This window comes from Pelodiscus sinensis, chromosome 19 (assembly GCF_052426305.1).
Source record: "Pelodiscus sinensis isolate ZL-2025 chromosome 19, ASM5242630v1, whole genome shotgun sequence".
In the NCBI taxonomy this organism is placed as follows: Eukaryota; Metazoa; Chordata; order Testudines; family Trionychidae; genus Pelodiscus; species Pelodiscus sinensis.
Genome location: NC_143070.1, coordinates 35,516,451 through 35,535,264, shown reverse-complemented (window position 1 = coordinate 35,535,264; position 18,814 = coordinate 35,516,451). Strand labels below are relative to the sequence as shown.

At 51.0% G+C, this 18,814-nt stretch overlaps 3 protein-coding genes across 4 annotated transcripts in view; all 3 read left to right on the top strand.

Moving 5' to 3' along the window:
- The window catches only part of LOC106731297 (uncharacterized), a 146,749-nt gene that overhangs the window by 15,005 nt on the left and 112,930 nt on the right, over positions 1 to 18,814 (top strand). The gene's annotated exons all lie outside the window — the stretch shown is intronic.
- On the top strand, positions 117 to 7,852 carry LOC149523148 (uncharacterized). Its single transcript, XM_089771407.1, has 2 exons — positions 117 to 561; positions 1,217 to 7,852. The coding sequence occupies exon 2, from the start codon at positions 1,284 to 1,286 to the stop codon at positions 2,253 to 2,255; it is 972 nt and encodes a 323-aa protein (XP_089627533.1). The 5' UTR covers positions 117 to 561; positions 1,217 to 1,283; the 3' UTR covers positions 2,256 to 7,852.
- Positions 10,409 to 16,187, top strand: LOC149523147 (uncharacterized). Of its 2 annotated transcripts, none has more exons than XM_089771403.1 (2): positions 10,409 to 10,529; positions 12,280 to 16,187. In XM_089771403.1, the coding sequence occupies exon 2, from the start codon at positions 12,360 to 12,362 to the stop codon at positions 13,395 to 13,397; it is 1,038 nt and encodes a 345-aa protein (XP_089627529.1). In that variant the 5' UTR covers positions 10,409 to 10,529; positions 12,280 to 12,359; the 3' UTR covers positions 13,398 to 16,187. The 2 variants fall into 2 exon arrangements, with proteins under 2 accessions (XP_089627529.1, XP_089627530.1); XM_089771404.1 differs by having other exon boundaries at positions 10,412 to 10,529; positions 12,277 to 16,187.

Genomic DNA, 18,814 nt, shown 5'->3' with positions numbered 1-18,814 from the left:
TTGGATCCCACCTGCCTTCCACCTCGGACCACCATTTCTTGGCCCAATTGACTTGGGTGGAGGAGGCTGCCAAAGAGATGGCTTTGCATAGCAAGCAGGGACACAGTGGGTGGGGACAGGAAGGAAGAGAGACACTGGAACACCAGCCAGGAGTTTTCTGAACTAAAGACCCCAGGGCTCCCTGAAGCCCTGGCTAGGAGCTGGGAGCAGGTTTCGCTGGGGCTCCGTCTCCGGACCAGGACTCTCTGCTTAGGAGGGAGGGCAGGATTCTGGCCAGATCCGTACCTGATGCATTCCAGTCCCGAGGGAGCGGGTTTGCATGGAGTGTGGTCGCTAGAGGGCCCTGGCTGTAGCTAAGGGACGGAGGGAGGGAGGCGGCTGCTCTCTGTCTGCTCGGCACATCGGGGGTTGGGCTTCCCGGGTCAGACGCTGCTGCAGCCGCCTCCATTGTGAGCCGGGTGCCCGGGCTGCGCCGCGGCTGCTCCCCGCGGGCTTCCCCAGCGCCCCGCTGCGCACGGCCGGGCTGGAGCCGGCTCGGCTCCCTGCGCGCCCAGCCTGCAGGTGAGAGGCGCGCCCTGGGCACGGGGCCGGGCAGGGACGTGACTCTGCCTCCTCTCCGCCCAGCGCTGCTCTCGGGGGGTCGGGCGGGGGTGCGGGTTCCAGCGCTGTTCTCCCCCCGGAGCGCCCGCAGTAGCCGAGCCAGCCTCGGGGGAGCAGCCGGGCCAGGCCAGGGCCTGAGTCTCCCAGCCCGAGGGGGACGGGGGTAGGACTGAGCTAGGGGCAGCGGGAGCAATGGGGGAGGGGGGACGAGGGAGGTTCCTGGTTCCTAACCCCATCCCCTGCATACACCCCATCCAATGCCCCAGGCAGAGTGACTGTCCTGGGACAAGTTGAGGTGCAGGGGGAGGAAAAGCCAGGTCCTACCTCTGCCTGGTCCCCAGTGCTGGGGGAATGTGCTGCCCTGGGGGCCGGGGCAGGGTAGCCCCCAAAGCCGCTCCTTGGGGTCTGCTCTCTTTCTAGTGTTTGAGTCAGAGAATCTGTTACTGGGTTGTTAAAATGTCTCAGCGGGCGCAGTCTTGGGGCTAGGCGATGGTTTTGCACTGTAATAAAGGGGCTCAGAATGTCACCTCTGAGCGGGTGTTCCTGATGGATGATGACCCATGCATGCCAGTACATTTGAGAAGAATTTAATCAAAGAGTTGTTTTGATTTTGCAGCTGGCACTGGGGTGCAGGTGAGCGTGAAGAGCCGAAACGTTATCCAGCGGAAGCCAAGACGCTGAAGATGTCACCCAGAAAGTCCAAGAGGAACATGAACTCGAGTCCTGAGCAGGACAAACCTGGTGAGAGCCAACATAGGCCAGAGGAGCCGGAGCCTGAGCCAGAGTCTGTGGAGAAGAGGCCAGTGAAACTCCTCCAAGGAATTAAGAAGCGAAAGGACTTTGTAGTGCACCAAGGAACCCAGACAGAGGAGAGCCCCAACATCTGCATCGAGTGTGGGAAAAGCTTTACCCAGAACAGTAGCCTGATCAACCACCGCAGAACCCACACAGACGAAAAGCCCTACAAGTGCCCCGACTGTGGGAAATGCTTTGGCGTCAGCTCCAGCCTCAGCCGCCACCAGCGCATCCACACTGGGGAGAAACCTTATGCCTGCCCCGACTGCGGAAAGAGCTTCAGCGACAAGTCCAACCTGACCCAGCACCAGCGCGTCCACACTGGTGAGAAGCCCTACAAGTGCATTGACTGCGGGAAGAGCTTCAGCCGCAGCTCCCACCGGAAGAAACACTTGCGGCACCTATTGGGCAAGAGGCCAGGCAAGTGCTCATCACCGCAGCAGCGTGAGGGCACTGGGGGGAAGGCCAAGGCCAGGAGGAAGGTGGAGGTGCTGAACACGTGCACCGAGTGCTGGCAGACCTTCAGCCAGAATGCCGATCTCATCAAGCACATGCGGATCCACACGGGCGAGAAGCCCTTCAAATGTACCGATTGTGGGAAGAGCTTCAGCGTCAGCTCCAACCTCTTCCGGCACCAGCGCATCCACACTGGGGAGAAACCCTACACGTGCTCTGACTGCGGGAAGAGCTTCACAGACAAGTCCACCTTGACCCAGCACCAGCGCATCCACACGGGCGAGAAGCCCTACATCTGCACCTTCTGTGGGAAGGGCTTCAGCCACAGCTCCCACCACAAGAGACACGAGAAAATCCACAAGGGTGAGAACCCTCTACTGACCTTCCCTTCCCAGACATTCTGATCAGCCCCATGTTCGAGAACCCTGCAGGGATCAGTGTGGGCCCCACTCGGGGGAGCTGCCTGCATGGCGAGGATTTGTCTTCTGGAGATTAGGAACTGCCACAGAGATTTCATAGATGCTCAGAACAGAAGGGGCCATTAGATCATCTAGTCTGACTTCCTGTGCATCACATGCCTGAGAATCTCACCCAGCATCCAGCCCAGTAACTTGTGGTTGAGTGAGAAAATGTGTCTTAGAAAGAGGCATCCAAACTCAGTTTAGAGGCTCCAAGTGATGGAGACCCTACCACAGCCTTTGGGATCCATTCCCGGGGTTCACTACAATCCTGTAAAATCCTATCTCTTATTTGCTGTTTGAACACTGCTGACCTCATCTCCCAGCCCCTGGACTGTGGTCTGCTAGAGCAAAGAGCCCTTTGGTGTCAGCAGTATGATCTTCGTGTAGGTACCACGAGACTGTGCTCAGATCACCTCTCTATCTACCCTTCTATAGCTCGAGCTCCCTGAGTTTCCTCTCGCTGTAAGGCATGTTACAGGTCATTCTGTGTAGCCCTTCTCTGAACCCTCTCCAGTTTCACAATAGCCTTTTTAAAGTGTGGACATCGGAACTGGACCCAGCATCCAGAGTGGTCTCTCTTCCATAGGATCAGAGCAATTGTTCTGCTACCACCATCACCTGTCTCCAAAAGTGGCTATTACCCCTCCTTGAAGGAAGGTGTAAAACTCCCCTAATGAAATGTTTTCCAGTAGCCTACTCATAGGGGGACATGCTGCATCTACCCGGGAAATGAGTAGTTGGCTTCTACTCTTCACATAAGCATTTCTTATAAAAGTTCCCCCTAGCCATTGTAACTACTAGGCTGATATTTCTGTCGTTCACATCAGTGTCTAATGTCAGTGTTACTGTTGGCCTCCATGCATCTTATGGCGGAGATTTGCACAGGTTACAGGGTGTCCCATTATACATCCATTTCACACTAAAATAGTTAACGTTTGTAGGAACTGATGCATTATAAGTCCTCCCATTCCTCACTATAACTTGCACAAAAAAACCCCAAGCCCAATTTACTTAAATAGAAGTCAGCTGTGGGAAAAAAAATTACTCGCTTTAAGTTGTTTCACTATAAGTCCAAGTTTTTTTGGGACATAGCTTGGACTTATAGCGAGGACAGCCTGTATTTATGCAGTGTGTAGCATACCATGTCTGTCGGTTTTACATTTTCTGTCTCTCAATTTCACTGACTGTTCCCTTGCTTTTGTATGAAGAGAGAGGGCAAATAAGAGCATTTTCTATATACCATTCATCTCTTCTCTGCTGCAGTTCCAGTCTTTTCAGTCTCTTGTCCTACAAAAAGTCTCTTCCAGGCCTGTAATTATTCTTGTTACCCATCTCGGAATACCTTCCATTTCTCCTGTAGCCTCTTTGAGATGGGGTGACCAGAACTGCACACATCACTAATTTATATAGTGGCATTAAAATATTCTCAGTATTATTTTCTGTCCAACTGTTTATTTGTCTTCTGTGTGCGTGTTTCTTTGTTAGCCCCGGCTGCATATTGCTCAGAGATTTTCATTCACCAAGACTTGTAGGTCTTTCTTCACAGATGTTGTTCCTTTTCATTGGCCATGTACTGCCATTCCTTTTTAAGCAGCACTTCCTTATCAAATGAATGGAGATATCTCTTATCTTTCAATAGTAGGGTTTTTATAGCACCCATCACTGTAGTATCTAAGCACTTCCTAGCTAAACTGAATCTTAATTAAAAATGAAGGCATGCTGTTGTCCAGTGCATTACCTCACCCTTATCTGCACTGAATTCCCTCTGCCTGTCACATTGCCCCAGCTTCGCTAGATCCCTCTGTAGTTACTCATCCTCCTTTGTATGAGACTAGCCTAAAATAATTGTCATCTGCAACTGTTGCCACATCACTGCTCCCCTTCTTCATTAGATCAGTAATAAATAAATTAAATACAAGCCCTAAGTCTGAACCACAGGGTGCCCTACCTGTCAGCTTCATCACCTCTCTCATTTCCTCTTTGCTGCCTCAGCCTCCCTCCGTGCCTTGTTGTGACCCACCGCTCCCCTTCACAGCCTTCTTAATCCCTCTCCTTCCCTGGGAGCCAGGGAGTGGGGCTGTAGGAGCTGTCAGCATGCTCAGTTTGCATTACAGTCCAGCCTAGGGTCCCTAATGGAGACCAGGGCCCCACTGAGCAGGGCCTGCCCCAAAGAGCTCACAGGCTATGTGGACAAGACAGACAAAGTGTGACTGGTGGGAGCAGGACAGAGGGCAGGTCTACACTTAAAATGCTGCAGCAGTTTCAGTGAAGACACTACTACTAGGCCAATGGGCAAGCTTCTCCCATTGGAGTAATTAATCCACCTCTGCAAGAAGTGGTAGGTAACAGCAGGAGTTAGTGATAGAAATGTAGCCGTGTTAGTCTGGTGTAGCTGAAGCAAAATGCAGGACAATGTAGCACTTTAAAGACTAACAAGATGGTTTATTAGATGATGAGCTTTCTGGGCCAGACCATTAGCTCACAGACGTCCCACTCTCCCCACCTCTAATATCATCAATTCACAGACACTTACCTTCCTTCCTCCCCCCCCCCCCCCCCCGCATCCCCCTCCTGTTCTGAAATGTGATTTGTCCTTTTCATATGTGTTCATTTTTTTTTAATTGTATCCTTTGGTATATATGGTTGTGACTATTTTCTTCCACTATTTGATCTGAGGAAGTGGGTCTGGCCCATGAAAGCTCATCACCTAATAAACCATCTTGTTAGTCTTTAAAGTGCTACATTGTCCTGCATTTTTGCTTCAGCAGGAGTTAGGTCAGTTTAACTGTGTCGCTCGGGCTGTGGATTTTTTCAAACCTTTGAGCAACGTAGTTCTACTGATGTAAGTTTATAGTGTAGACTTGACCAGAGACCCAGAGAGCAGTAAAGGACTTGCCCAAGGTCTCCCAGCAGACCAGTGGCAGGACTGGAATAGATTGTTTTTGCTCTCGGGGTATTCATAGTGAAATGACCCAAAGAATATTGTTCTTACTCATTCTTACTCCTACCATCTCCTTAAAAACAAGCCAGATTCTCTATTTTGAGTGTAACTATTCTAGTAAATCCAAAGAATCTAATTGCATGATATATCTAGATTTAAATCGCTTGTAATCTTCAGTAGATGATATGCTCTTGGTAACAGAAGACTAAAAGGAAAATATGTTGAATTTCTAAAAAGCAGTGCCCCTTCCTTCTCTACACAGGAAAGTTTTACCAGCAATAAACGTTGTTCTATTATACCAGTTAAACCCCCATGTAGAAAGTTTTATTTTAGTATAGGAGTGATTTTTTTCAGCTTATTTTAAAACCTGTCCCAAGGGACATAAAGTAAACCAGAAAAAAATTGGTTTTAACTGGAATGTTGTCCATGTGGTGTGATATATATGCTGACTTTAATTCACACCTTAACCCATACAAAAAAAACCTTTCCTGTTTTTAGGGCCTAATATTCTGTTTGTCAGAGCTCAGATGTCCTCCATCCATCTCTTTTAACCCCCCAGGTCTTTCCCTGCTGTGATCTGTATTTCAAGAAAGAACTTCCCAGTATTTCAGTTCTTTTGATATATGTCTTGGTTAGTGATTCTCAGTCATTGACGCCCCTCACACAGGCAATTACCCAGGATTTTGTGGACAGATCCACAAGAAGTGTCTTACGCATCCATCAGAGATGCTAACTGAACTCCTTCCAAATGGTTAACTTGGGCCTCATCCAGTCAACAACTCTCTGTCTGCATTTAGGAATGTGGCTGATGATAGACCTTCACAGTATAACGCTAGTCCATATATTTCATTAGTATTAGATAAGTGCCTAGAAACCCCAATCAAAATTTCGTTCTGGACGCTACACAGACACACAGTGAGAGACAGACCCTGCCCCAAAGAACATGGGGCTATGGGAATTGGCAGGCTGGGTCAAATCATGGTGACCCAAACCTCCTGAGGTCTCTTCCAGCTCTATGATTCTATGATCCATCTAGTCCAGCCTCCAATAGTGGCCAGTTCATATGCCTCTGAGGAAGGTGAAGAATTTCTGCAGTGAGCAGTTACAGGCTCAACTCACTCCAGGAATAGTTTCCTCTCAACCCCAAATCGTGTTTGTTCCGAAGAATGAGGCATCATAGCCCCTCCAAAAGCTGTCTGGAGAGGGATGGTATTTTCTCCGTATAATCCTCTTGTCTGTATATAAAGCTTATTATCCAAATAGATGAGGGAGGAAAAGTAACTTGTCCAAAGTCACAGAGCAGGTCAAGCGTAGAGCCAGGAACAGAGCAGTCTATGGGTCCCAGGCCAATGCTTCATTCATTGGACCACGCTGCTTCCCACGCATCAGTCAGCAACCCCTGCCACTGTCCTCCCGCTGCCAACCTTCTTCTGGGTTGGAAAACTGACCTGTGAGCTCTGCTCTTCATGCCCTGGCCCTTCCCAGTATCCAGGCCATGACAATGCTTCACCAGTCACCCCATGATGCCTCTGTTTCCTTTATGGCGCTTGGAGGAACTTTGCCAATGGCTTTCTGGAAGCTGGAATTAAGAGCATCACCCGGCTCTTCTTCATCTTGCTGAGGCACTCTAGTGAATCCCAGTAGGTTCATTTGGTCAGATCCCCTCATATTCGTTTCACCTAGGTTTGGATTGTTTCAGTCCATGTAGCTGGTTCGGAAGCTGGTCTGTAATCTCTGCCTCCTCTGTAAAATCTTGTAATACAGCCCCCTTTGGTTCCTCCTCTATGGAAGGTGACTTGAATGGATTCACATTATATTTCAGCATTTTGGGTAGCAGCTCAGCCACATCTTTCAGGACTTTGGGAGGTAGCACTAGTGTAGTGCAAAAGATGTGTTTGTGCCAGAACCTCCTCTTTTGACACCTCAGTCTCTGACAGTGCCTTATCTTTGCTACCTGCAGAGAGAGCCTGGGCTCCACAACACTCCCTGGGGTGAAGCCTAGTGCAGAGAAATTCCACGGCTTCCTGGCAAAGTCCTTGCCCTCCGAGAGAGCTGCTATTTCAGCCAGGTGTTGGGACAGTTATTCCCCAAGTACAGCCAAGGAACTCTGGCCTTTTGTCCAGACAGCTGGCTGTTTCCTGGCCTGCCAACAGCTACTTCCCCAGATGTCTGTGGCTGGCAAAGAAGAGCCTGACAGCCTTGAAAAGTCACTGGGAATAAAGAGGAGGAGCCAGGCTAGCTGCCCCTGTACATAAAGGAAGAGGAAATAGGAGTGGTGTCAGGAAACGGGATGGGAGGTGGGGGTTGGGCAATGGGGATCAGGATAGGAAATTGGACACAAGACAATCTGTTAAGAGGTGTGATAAGATTTGAGAGGTCGAGGTCGAATGGGCCCATGGACTTGCGCAGCCATTCTGCTTCTGGGGTTTGTGAGGCATTTCCAGATGTGTGTCTTTATGTCTTTGACCCTCCAGATTGCCTGTCCTCCCTCTCAATTCCCACCTCGCCATGTAAGTTCCTCTCTGTTGGCTGCCCACAGGCTGGCTTTACACTGTGTGATTTCTGCTGAGCGCAAATAAACTTCTACCTTGGCATTTAACCACACTGGGCTGCTCTCACTAACTTTTCAGCTTCTTTCTTTCTTCAGGAGATGGCTCAGGGAGGTGGGAAGTTGGATACAGGGACTTTTCAAGGGCTCTGCCTCCTATCTAGTCCCAAGGTAAGGGAATGGGCTGGTTCAAGAGTGGGGAATGGGACATGGTGACTTTCCGCTGTAGGGGCACTGGCTCTGATGGAGTCCCAGTGTGGGAGGACTGACTGGCTCAGAGCAGAGGAATGGGACATGGGGCTTTTCCCCTCTAGGAGGCATTGGATCCAGTCTGGCCCCAAATGGGGGAACTGGCTGGCTTTGGGGTGAAGAATAGGACATGGGGCCTTTGCTCTGTAGGGGCACTAACTCTCTGGTCCCAGGCTGGGGGCGATGGGCTGAAAACTGGTGATGTTATGGTGACTCACAATATCACATCTGTGTGTTTTTAAACTTTCTCACTATCTGAGGATAACGAAGAGCAAACTCACACAGCCCTGCCCATCTTCAGAGTGCTCCCCACTTCCCCGCATTGTTCTCAGCAGAACGTCCGTGAAGACGGCTGCCACTTTGCAAGTGTCATGGAGGCGAGCGGAGGGCAGCTGCCTCCCGTTGTTGCCAGTGTGGCAGAAGCCAGCCACCTGCAGGGAAAAGCAGCTCTCCACTATGTTGTTACAAGGCAGAGAAGGAGCCAGGGAGATGGTGGGTGCAAGGGAAGGTGAAGGACACAGGAGAACACTTGGTGGGCAAATTATTTTGTGAGACAGGGAGGGTTGCTGTGGAGACCTTCCAAGTGTCCCAGGTCCCTTGGTGTAGCCCTGAAGCCCCCATTCTTGCCAGGAGTCATTGAGTCCAGCCCCTGCCCAGAGCAGGACCAACCCCAACTCCACCATCCCAGCCAGGGCTTTGTCAGGCTGGGACTGAAAAATCTCTAGGGATGGAGATTCCACCCCCTCCCTAGAGAACCCATCCCAGTGCTTCACCCTCCATGGGAAATAGTTTTTCCTAATATCCAACCTAGATCTCCCCCACTGTAACTTGAGACCGCTGTTCCTTGTTCTGTCATCTGGAGACGGGGGATTGGGTCTCTGCTCTCCCGGATTTATAATACGAGAACAAGGGACACCCCCACAACATTAAAAGGTGAGAAGCTCAAAGCCAACGAAGGGAAAATGCTGTTTTCACAGCGTGGGAACTCACTGCCTCAGGAAATGGTTGAGAACCAGGGATTTAGCAGGACGGGACATTGCCATGGAGAAGCAAGGCTATCCAGGGGTCCCATAATCACCCGCAGCAAACCTTTCTGGAGGGGCATTAGCACGCACGCGCGCTCACCCCATGGAGGCTGCGAGAGCGCAGGGTGAGAGGCGCCCTGGGGGCAGGTTTCCACACGTCTGCTCTTGCCCCTTCCTGGAGCACGTGCTTCTGCCGGAGCCGGGCCCTTGCGCGTTGTCGCTAGAGGTCTCTGGCGCGGGGAGGCGGCTCTCTCTGTTCTCCGCTCAGGATGGGGGTTGAGCTTCCTGGGTCAGAGGCTGCTGCTGCTGCTGCCTCCATTGTGAGCCCGGATTCCTGCCCGCAGCTGATCCGCTGCTCCCCGCGGGGTGTGCGCCAGCGAGCGGGCGGGGAGAGAGCCCCGATCCCAGCGCCCGGCCGGGCTGGAGCCAGCCCCGCGCCCAGCCCCGGAGCCGCAGCCTGCAGGTGAGGGGCGCGCACAGCGCTGGGCCGGGCAGGGACGTGACTCTGCCCCTCCCCGGCCCCTCCTCGCCCCAACCCTACTCCCGGGGGCGGGCGGGGGTTGCTGCCCGCACCGACGCCCTGTGGCAGCGGCGGGGTGGAAGTGCTGCCAGGACAGCCTCCTGCTGCCCCCTGCCCTGGGGTGCATTGCTCCTGAGCTACGTCCCAGCCACATCCCTGCCTCTCTTCTGCCCCTGTCCAGCTGCCCAGGCCGTGCCCCTGAACATCTGGGCACCCCCAGCGCCTTTGGGAAAGGCTTGTTTGTCCCTCTGGCTCATTTGCAGTTTCTCCTGCTGCAAAGCTGGTCTGACTTGTGCATAGGATTCTGCAGGACTCTCAGACCGGGTGGGTCCAGCTATGTCTGAGGCTCCCCGCACCTGCATGGGCACCTCACCTGCACAAAGAGCTCTGGAAGTGACTAGTGATTTCTAAGTGACAGCTTGAGCCAGGACAAAATGTTTGGTCTGATTTTCAGCAGGTGGCTGCTCTGCACTTGGTTGGTAAAAATCAGGCCCCTTTCATGTGTGGCAAGTTGGCAACCCAAAATCATTATTCACCTCAGAAATTACTGGCCTTGAATTTCTCTGTGCCTCTGTTTAGCCATCTGTAAAACAGAGATAACATTTCCCTGTGGTACCTCAACAGGAGTGGGGAGGGCACACTGGAGGGTGCTCATTTTCATTGCTGATGGATGCTGTAGAGATGTTTTGATAGACAAGGCCAACACAAAGCTAACCATATATGGTGCAGTTCAAAACTGGTTACTCATGGGGTCATGTAGTGTTGCTTCTTCTCAACTTGATTCATGGATCTAACCAACCAATTTCATCTCGTAGCATTGGCTGTCATATTCTGCTGGGATCTGCTGGGTGTTAGCTATACAGGGCTCCTGCCGTGAAAAGCCTCGCCATCCAATCGGGGAATAGAAGCAACACCATGTGACTTGGTCCAAGAGGTAAGTTGTTATTTTTTATCACCACCATCGTAGTGATCAAAATCAGCATGCATAGCACCCACAGTGCTCGCCACTCAGAACAGTCTGTGAGCCCAGATCAACTCCCTGAAGAACACTGCCAGTGACATTAGCTGGGCGAGTGTATAAAGGACATCTGTGCTCCTGCTTCCAGGCATAAATCAGCCTCTGACTGCCAGGGCTTAGAGAAACTGCATCCTTGTGTGCAGGTTATTCTGTAGTTGCCTGTGACTGGATTCCTCTCACTTTCCTCTCAGCTCTCTGCTTTTGGAAACTGATGTGATCACGGCTTGAGCCAATGCAGTGGGGAGATGGAGAGGGACCACTGGTCCGAGAGTGGGGTACCAGGCTACATGGGACCCGTGGGTCCATCTGCTGTGGCAGCGGTTGTCACCTTGTGCCCTTGATTTTGAAGAACAAGCAGGTTTGAGCATTTTTCTGCCTGTCCAAGGACAGTCTGTGTAAAGGAAACCTGGGAAAATGCACCGTTCTGCTCAGGTTCGTGGCTGTGCCCATCAGCATGCTATCTGAGCCCTGCAAATGAGAAATGATGAATGACTTGCCCAGACAGGCAGGTTTAACTGGTCTTGCTTCTGCCTAGTCCTTGTGCTGCTGCGGGAATGAGCTGCCCTGGGGATAGTACTGGGGGGATCCCTCAAAGCGACTGCTTTGAGTCAGACTCTGTTCCCTGGAGGGTTGGTTTTCTGACTAGTGCTGGGAAGACCCTAGGGAATGCCAAGACAAAGGATTCTCATTTGTTTTCGCATTTCCCCTCCCTCTCAGAAACTCAGGTTTTTGTCTTCCAGTCCTGGGTCGAGGGGCTGGGCTAGTAGAGTGCTGTGGGCTGGAATAAAGTGTGTTTGGCTTATTGAGGCTAAGGCCAGAAGGGCCCATGGTGCTTTTCTACTCTGATCTGCACCACGTGGGCTGGGGACCCTCCCAGGTAAATCAAGCTTAGTGACTCGTGTTTGAACCAAGCACAGTGTTCTGAACATGACTCCCAGTCTTAATTTACATTTCCAGCATGGGCAGATGCTCTGTATGACCGTGGGCAGTCTCTCCGTGTCTCTGTTCCCTTCTGCCGGGGAGTGGGGGAGGAGAGGAGCTGTGCCCTGCCTCCTGGAGGGATGTGAGGGGAAATACATTAAACCGTGCGAGGTGCTGAGTGGTTGCAGTGATAGGGGCTATATAAATACCTCGCTAAGCAGACAGAGGCAATGCGAACCAGTGGCCTGAAGTCCGGTCTGGGAGCCTGGACACCTACTTTCTATTCCTGCTGTGGGATCTTGGGAAAGGACCCTCCCCCACGGTGTGTCTGTGCAGCGCCTAGCACAACAACACTGGGTTAGACCAAAGGCCCATCTAGCCCCGTGTCCTGTCTTCTGACCGTGGCCAACGCCTGGTGCTCCAGAGGGAATGAATAGAACAGGGAACCATCAAGTGATCCCTCCCCTGTCACCCATTCCCAGTCTCTGACAAACAGAACCTAGGGACACTTGCCCATCCTGGCTAGCAGCCATCGATGGACCTAACCCCCCATGCATTTAGCGAGTCCCTTTTTGAACCCGGATCTCGAAGTACTGTAAGGGGTATGATCACATTTATCACCCAGCACCCAGGGTACCCAGCACCAACCAAGAGAGGGGCCCACATGCTGTACAAGCACAGAGCAGAGGACAGTCCCTGCCCTGACGTAATGGCTCACGCCTAGGCTCTCTCTCTGTTCCAGCAGATGACAGCGCTGTGAGTGAGCACAGGGAGGTGAATATTTCTCCACAGGCCCCAAACCTGGGGTGCCAATCACCATCCGAGATGTCGCCCAAAAAGTCCAAGGGGAATGTGGCCAAAGCCCTGGAGAAGAAGAAGCCCAAGAACAAGCGCAAGTCGGATAAGCCGAAGCGCAGCCCGCCTGAGGAGGAGACCCTGGTCTACCAGCCGCCGCCCAAAGGTGACAGGCCCAACCTGTGCTCCGAGTGCGGGAAGAGCTTCCTGCATAGCTCAGACCTAGTGAATCACCAGCGCATCCACACGGGTGACAAACCGTTCATCTGCACCGACTGTGGCAAGAGCTTCCGGCAGAGCTCCACGCTCATCACCCACCAGCGCATCCACACCGGCGAGACCCCCTATGAGTGCAGCTACTGCGGGAAGAGCTTCCGCGTCAGCTCCAACTTCGTGCGGCACCAGCGCATCCACACCGGCGAGAAGCCCTACAAGTGCCCCATCTGCGGGAAGAGCTTCACGGACAAGTCCACCCTGACCCAGCACCAGCGCACCCACACCGGCGAGAAGCCCTACAAGTGTGCTGACTGCGGGAAGAGCTTCAGCCGCAGCTCCCACCGCAAGCGGCACCTGCGCAACCCCCCGGCCAAAGGCCGGGGCAAATGCTCCCACCGTGGCGGGGAGGCCACCCTGCCCAAGGCCAAAGAGATCAAGATCAAAAAGCGGGCACCGACCATCGAGACCCCCAACACGTGTGCCGAGTGCTGGCAGAGCTTTAACCAGAACTCAGACCTGATAAAGCACATGCGGATCCACACGGGCGAGAAGCCCTTCAAATGCACCCACTGCGGGAAGCGTTTCAGCGTCAGCTCCAACCTGACCCGGCACCAGCGCATCCACACCGGGGAGAAACCCTACAAGTGCCCCGACTGCGGGAAGAGCTTCACAGACAAGTCCACCCTGACCCAGCACCAGCGCATCCACACGGGCGAGAAGCCCTACATCTGCATCTACTGCGGGAAAAGCTTCAGCCGCAGCTCCCACCACAAGAGACACGAGAGAACCCACTCCGGCGAGAACCCTGATACCTTCCTGCCCTTGTGGCATTACCCTGGCCAGAACTTCTAGAGTCACTGACCTCTCTGGCAACAAAGCCCCCAGAGACAGGGGTGAGGTGGGAAGGGAAGGGCTATGGGGACAGGGGAGGGCATGGTCTGGCCTGCTCATGTGAGGGACTTGTGTGGGGGACAACTGGTTGTAGGACAAATGATTGGTGAGGACCCTAGCGATATTGAAATTTGATGGCTTCAGAGGTGTGTGTGTGTGTGTGTGTGTGCGCACGCGCGCGCTTTACAGAATTATTAAAGTCATTGGCTGAAAGGGCTCTCAAGAGCCCGTATAATCTGTCTCCTGTTCTGAAGCCTAGACTGTCTCTGCTCTAACCTCTTCTTTAAAACCTCCACTGATGGGAACTCCCTGCAGTTGCTTACTAACCTATTCCAGCGCTGAACTTACCTTATAGTTAGAAAGTTTTTCCTAATATTTACCTAAATCTCCATTGCTGCAAGCTGAGCCAATTACTTCTCCTCCCACCTTCAGTGGACCTTGATGGATGACCATCCTCTTAAACCAGCCATTTGGGGACTGTTATTGGACCTCCTCTCAGTCTTCTCCTTTCGGGATTAAACAGGCCTAGTTCTTGTAATTTAAACCTCTTGCCATTGTTCTTGCTGTCCTCTGGACGCTTTCCAATTTGACTATGGTTCTCAAACTAGTCACAGTACTCCAGCTGAGGCCTCACCAAAGCTGCATAGAGCGGAACAAACACCTTCCATATCTTACCTTTGACACTCCTGTTAATACGTCCCAGAGTGAAATTATGTTTTTTTCCAGCTGTACCATGTTGATTCATTCACTTGGCGATCCAGTATGAGCCCAGACCCTTTCTTGCTATCCTGCTGCCTAGACAGTTATTCTTCATTTTGTCTTTGTGCATTTTCATTTTTTTTTCTTCCTAAGTCTTTATTGAATTTCATTTTACTAATTTTGGGCATGTTCTCCAATATGTCACGGTCATCTTGCGTTCTAATCCTCTTCTTCATAGTGCTTGCAGCTTCTCCCACCGTGGCGTCATCTGTAGATTTTACAAGTTATCATGCAAGTCATTAACAGAAACATCGAATGGTACTGGACTGAGAACAGACCTGTGAGATCTTACTTCATACGTATACCTGGTGTGATAGCAAATCTTTGATAGTTACTCTTTGAATACTGTCTTTCGATCCGTTGTGCACTCATTGTGTAGTAATAATGTCATCTAAACCCCCATTTTTCTAGTTTGCTTATGACAATGTCATATGACAACGTGTCAAAAGTCAAGCCATATTACTTCTACTTCCTCTGCCCAGCCACTAGGCCAGTAACCCTATCAAAAAAGGAAATTAGGTTGATTTGGCAAGATTTGTCGGCTATCACTCACCCTATGAACCCCATATTAGGTGCTTACAAATTGTTTGTGCAATAATTTGTTTCCTATCTCTCTGGATATTGAAGTTAGTGTGCCTGGCCTATAATTCCTCCCCCTCTCCCCCCCCCCCCCAGCCCTTGCACCACTTTTTAAAAATAGGTACCATGTTCACCCATCTTCTGTGAATTCTCAACAATAATTCTAATGGATCAGAGATTGTGTCAGCTTGTTCCCTAAACACCCTAGGATGAAATTCACCGGGCCCTGGCAACTTGAATACTTGATCTAACTTATTTTCCCCTATGCTGGCTTGTGTTCCTAACCCTTGTTAATATTAACAGTGTTAATCACCTGCTCATAGTTCACCATTTTAGTGAAAACTGCAGGAAAAGTGGCATTAAACACTTCAACCTTTTATGTGTCATCCATTATTACTCTTTATTCCCCTTTGAATACTGTACCTGCACTTTCTGTCTTTTTACTCATACTTCTAATGTATTTACAGAACTTCTTCTTGTTGCCTTTTATGTCTTTTGCTAGGTGTAACTCATTTTGTGCCTTAGCCTTTCAGATTTTGTCCCTATATGCTTGTGCTGTTCTTTGTACTAATCCTTAGCAATTTGTCCTTATTTCTACCTTTTGTACCATGCCTTTTGGATTTTCGGGTCATTAAAGAGCTCCTGGTGCAGCTATATTGGTATCTTGCTATTCTACTTAGAGGCAGGCGGTGAGTCTTTAATATTGTCTCTTTTAGAAAGTGCCAACTCACTATACTCCCTTTTTCCCTTGGCTTTCTTTCCAAGAGGACCTTACCTGGCAACAAGTTCCACATGCCCAGTGTGTGTGGTGTGAACAAGTACTTCCTGATATTTGTTTTTAATCTCTTTTAAACCATAGTTGGTGTGTTAAGTGAAGAAGTAAATAACACTTCCTAATTCACTTTCTCGACACCACCTGTAATTTTATTTACATCTGTTGCATCTCCCCTCAGGCATGTCTTTTCCCAGCTGCTCTATCCCAGTCTTTTTAATCTCTCCTTGGATGGAAGCTGTTCCAGTCTCCTCATCATTTTTGTTGCCCTTCTCTTTTTTCCCAATTCTGTATTTTTTGAGATGGAGTGACTTGAACTGCACAGAGTAGTGGAAGTGTGACGAACCAGAGTTTTATACAGAGGCATTATGATATTTCCTGCATTATTATTGACCAATTTCCTGATGGCTCCCAACATGCTGTTAGTCTATAAAGCTCCTGCCCATTGCTTAAGCTACATACCGGGGCTTTGGTGTCTGTGAGACCCAGGCCTTTTGTTTTAACACATCACTGGCCTGTATGGAATGAGTTCTAGGGTCTCAGCCCTGTCCCCAGAAGGCTCAGGTATCTACATAACAAAACCATCCCCGCATCAAGCTCAGGACTAGCTGGGCCAGCTGGAAGGCAGAAGCCTTTATGGGGAAGAAACTGAACGTCCGTCTTCTCCTGCAGAACAGGAAAGAAGAGAGTGTGTGAGTGGCTGGGGCGGGTGTGTGTGTATGTATGTGTTTGTGTGTGCGTGCATGCTCAGTTTGGAGTGCACTGCCATTGCTGAGCATCATGTAGGGCCACTGAACCCTGCTGCTCCCCCCAGCACCGCCTCCTATCTTGTGCAGCTGGTCGGATCCGACAGCAATCTTGCAGATCCCCCTGTGCTGCTGCATTTAGAAAAGAGGGGCTGTCGCTCCTGCCTTCCTGTGTAAATAACCCCCTCCTCCCACACACATTTATTAACACTGTGGTCCCTGTGCTGGCACCCTCAGCTGTTGCAGTGGGAGAAGCCCCCCTTGTCCCATCCATGACACCTGGGGCCAAGCAGCATGCACAGAGGGTACAAATTGTCATTAACATTTTTGAACCAAAAATCACCCCCCTCCCATTCCAGTTTGTCTTGGTGTCGGAGCTGAGCTGACGAGAGGCTGGTGGGCTGGGGATTCCCTGATTCTGCGGCCAGAGGCAAAGTGCCCCAGGGTAGGTTACACTCCCTTACTCAAGCCCCAGCCCCCATATCAGGCCCAGCACATTAATTAACATCTCTGCCCCACCCAGCACAGGGAGCTGGATGCTGCTGTGGTTCTGCTCCCCTGGTTCCGACTCCCTAGGGCCTCAGTCTCCAGACTTGGTGCCTCCCCCTCCCTCCCTGGGAGAGTGGGTCAGTTCAGGGGACTTGCAATGGCGCCAGCAGAACCCTGGAGCCCAGGGCCCGTATGGGGCCTGGAGGCTGCTTAGAGCTGGAGTGGCTGTTCCCAGGGAGGCCGGGTGCATGGATGCTCCCAGCTGGGCTGCAGCATGTCTCCTCCCTGGCAGCATCTCCAGAGCAGAAGTGAGGGACAAAGACAAATCGAGTCTTTTCCCTAACATGATGCGTCCTTAGAAGCCTGGGCATGTCATGTCCAGACTGCGGCCCTGACTTTTGACTGGGCATTTGTAGCCCCTTTGGGAGCATTTGCTTTTCTTCGTAAGAAAGCTGCAGCAATACAAGATGAGTGGTGTCAGCTGCCGGCTCAGACAGTCCCTGTGATGTTCCCTCTCTGGGCTTGCCTTGCATGTCTCTGTTGTCCTAGACTGAGAGCAGCTACACACAAGTTCCTTTTGGCCTAAGCAGAGCCACCAACTTGCAGCATGGTCAGTCCATTTGCTGAGACCACGTGGCATCTGAAAGCTCAGCATGCAGGAAGGAGCACCATGCCGCCCGGGCTCACTGTGCAACAGAACATCCTGGTGAGCAGCACTCGTGGAAGGGTTGGCACAATCGGCTTCTGTCTCCCAGGAACGCCTGCAGCATTTCCAGCTGGACACAGGATTCTCCTTTGTGTTATGGCCAAACTGCTGGGTTTCATGTCTGCAGTGCTTAGCAGGACTGCTGGCCAGCAGCACGGGAAGGAAGCTGATGTTTCAGAGAACTGGCCAAAAGCAGCAGTCCTGCGGAGTTAGCCGTTTTCTCTGTGAGTAAAGTCTCTGCCACCAGCTGACAGTTTCTAAGTTAATGGTTATATATTTGAAATGGCTCAAGTAGGCTTTATGGACATATTTGAAATAGGGTTTGCAAAATGTAGCAAGTTTTCTGTCACTTATTCAGTGGTTGTGATTTCCTGCTTTGAGCTGTGTCATTTGTCTGGGTCATCTATCTATGGCTCCTGCCACCATGGTGTATGAACGCCTCCACAGTGTTTCAGTATAGGGGAATATCATATGGTACAGATTCTGCTCCCCAGCTGGTGGACTGACCTGACTTTTATAAACGGCTTCCATCCACAATTCATTGCCTTTCATTGCAAAACAAATTTTGTTCCTTCCTTGAACTCATCTCTTCTTCTGACCATGAACGCTGGTCTGGGCAAAGTTTTGTTTGTAGAACTGTTCACAAATAACAGGGCATGCACAAATCTATTTAAAAGCTGGTCTTCAGTTTGAGGAATTCTTCACCTACAGATTTTTATGCTCCTCAGCCTAAAGATGCTGTTTATTATTGCGGGGCCAAATCAAATACCCTGTTGGATGCACTGGTAAGGCACTAATGAAACTTCACATCACAGTCTCTGCAGAAGTCTCTCCTCTATGCAGGCTCCTTTGGCTTGCTCATGGTGAGTCTGATAACAAAACTGCACTTACAACGAACTCCATCTGTGGAAAGTACAGCTTCCTCTAATGGAGAGTGTGCAGAGCAGGCCATGCTGCGGTCTGAGATAGGTTCTGTGGATGGGGTTCCCAAAGGGGCACTGTTTTAAGGTGACAGATACAAAAGGTGAAGCACTACAGGCGAGCAGAGACAGAACACATTCAGGGCCAGCCCACAACATTTTGGCACCTGAGGCAGGGAGCTCAAATGACGCCCCCATGCCCCCTTTTCTCCTGCCTGCCTGCTATGTCTCTTATGCCCTTCTTCCTCCAGCACAGCACTCCACCATCTCTGTGCATCTAGAGCAGAGAGAATACATCTGCACCAGCAGCCGACACAATTTTCTATACTCTGGGTCCTAGTGGTGCCCCCCCCCCCCACCCAGTCTGCCGCCTGAGGCAGCCGCCTCAGTTCGCCTCATGGTAAGGT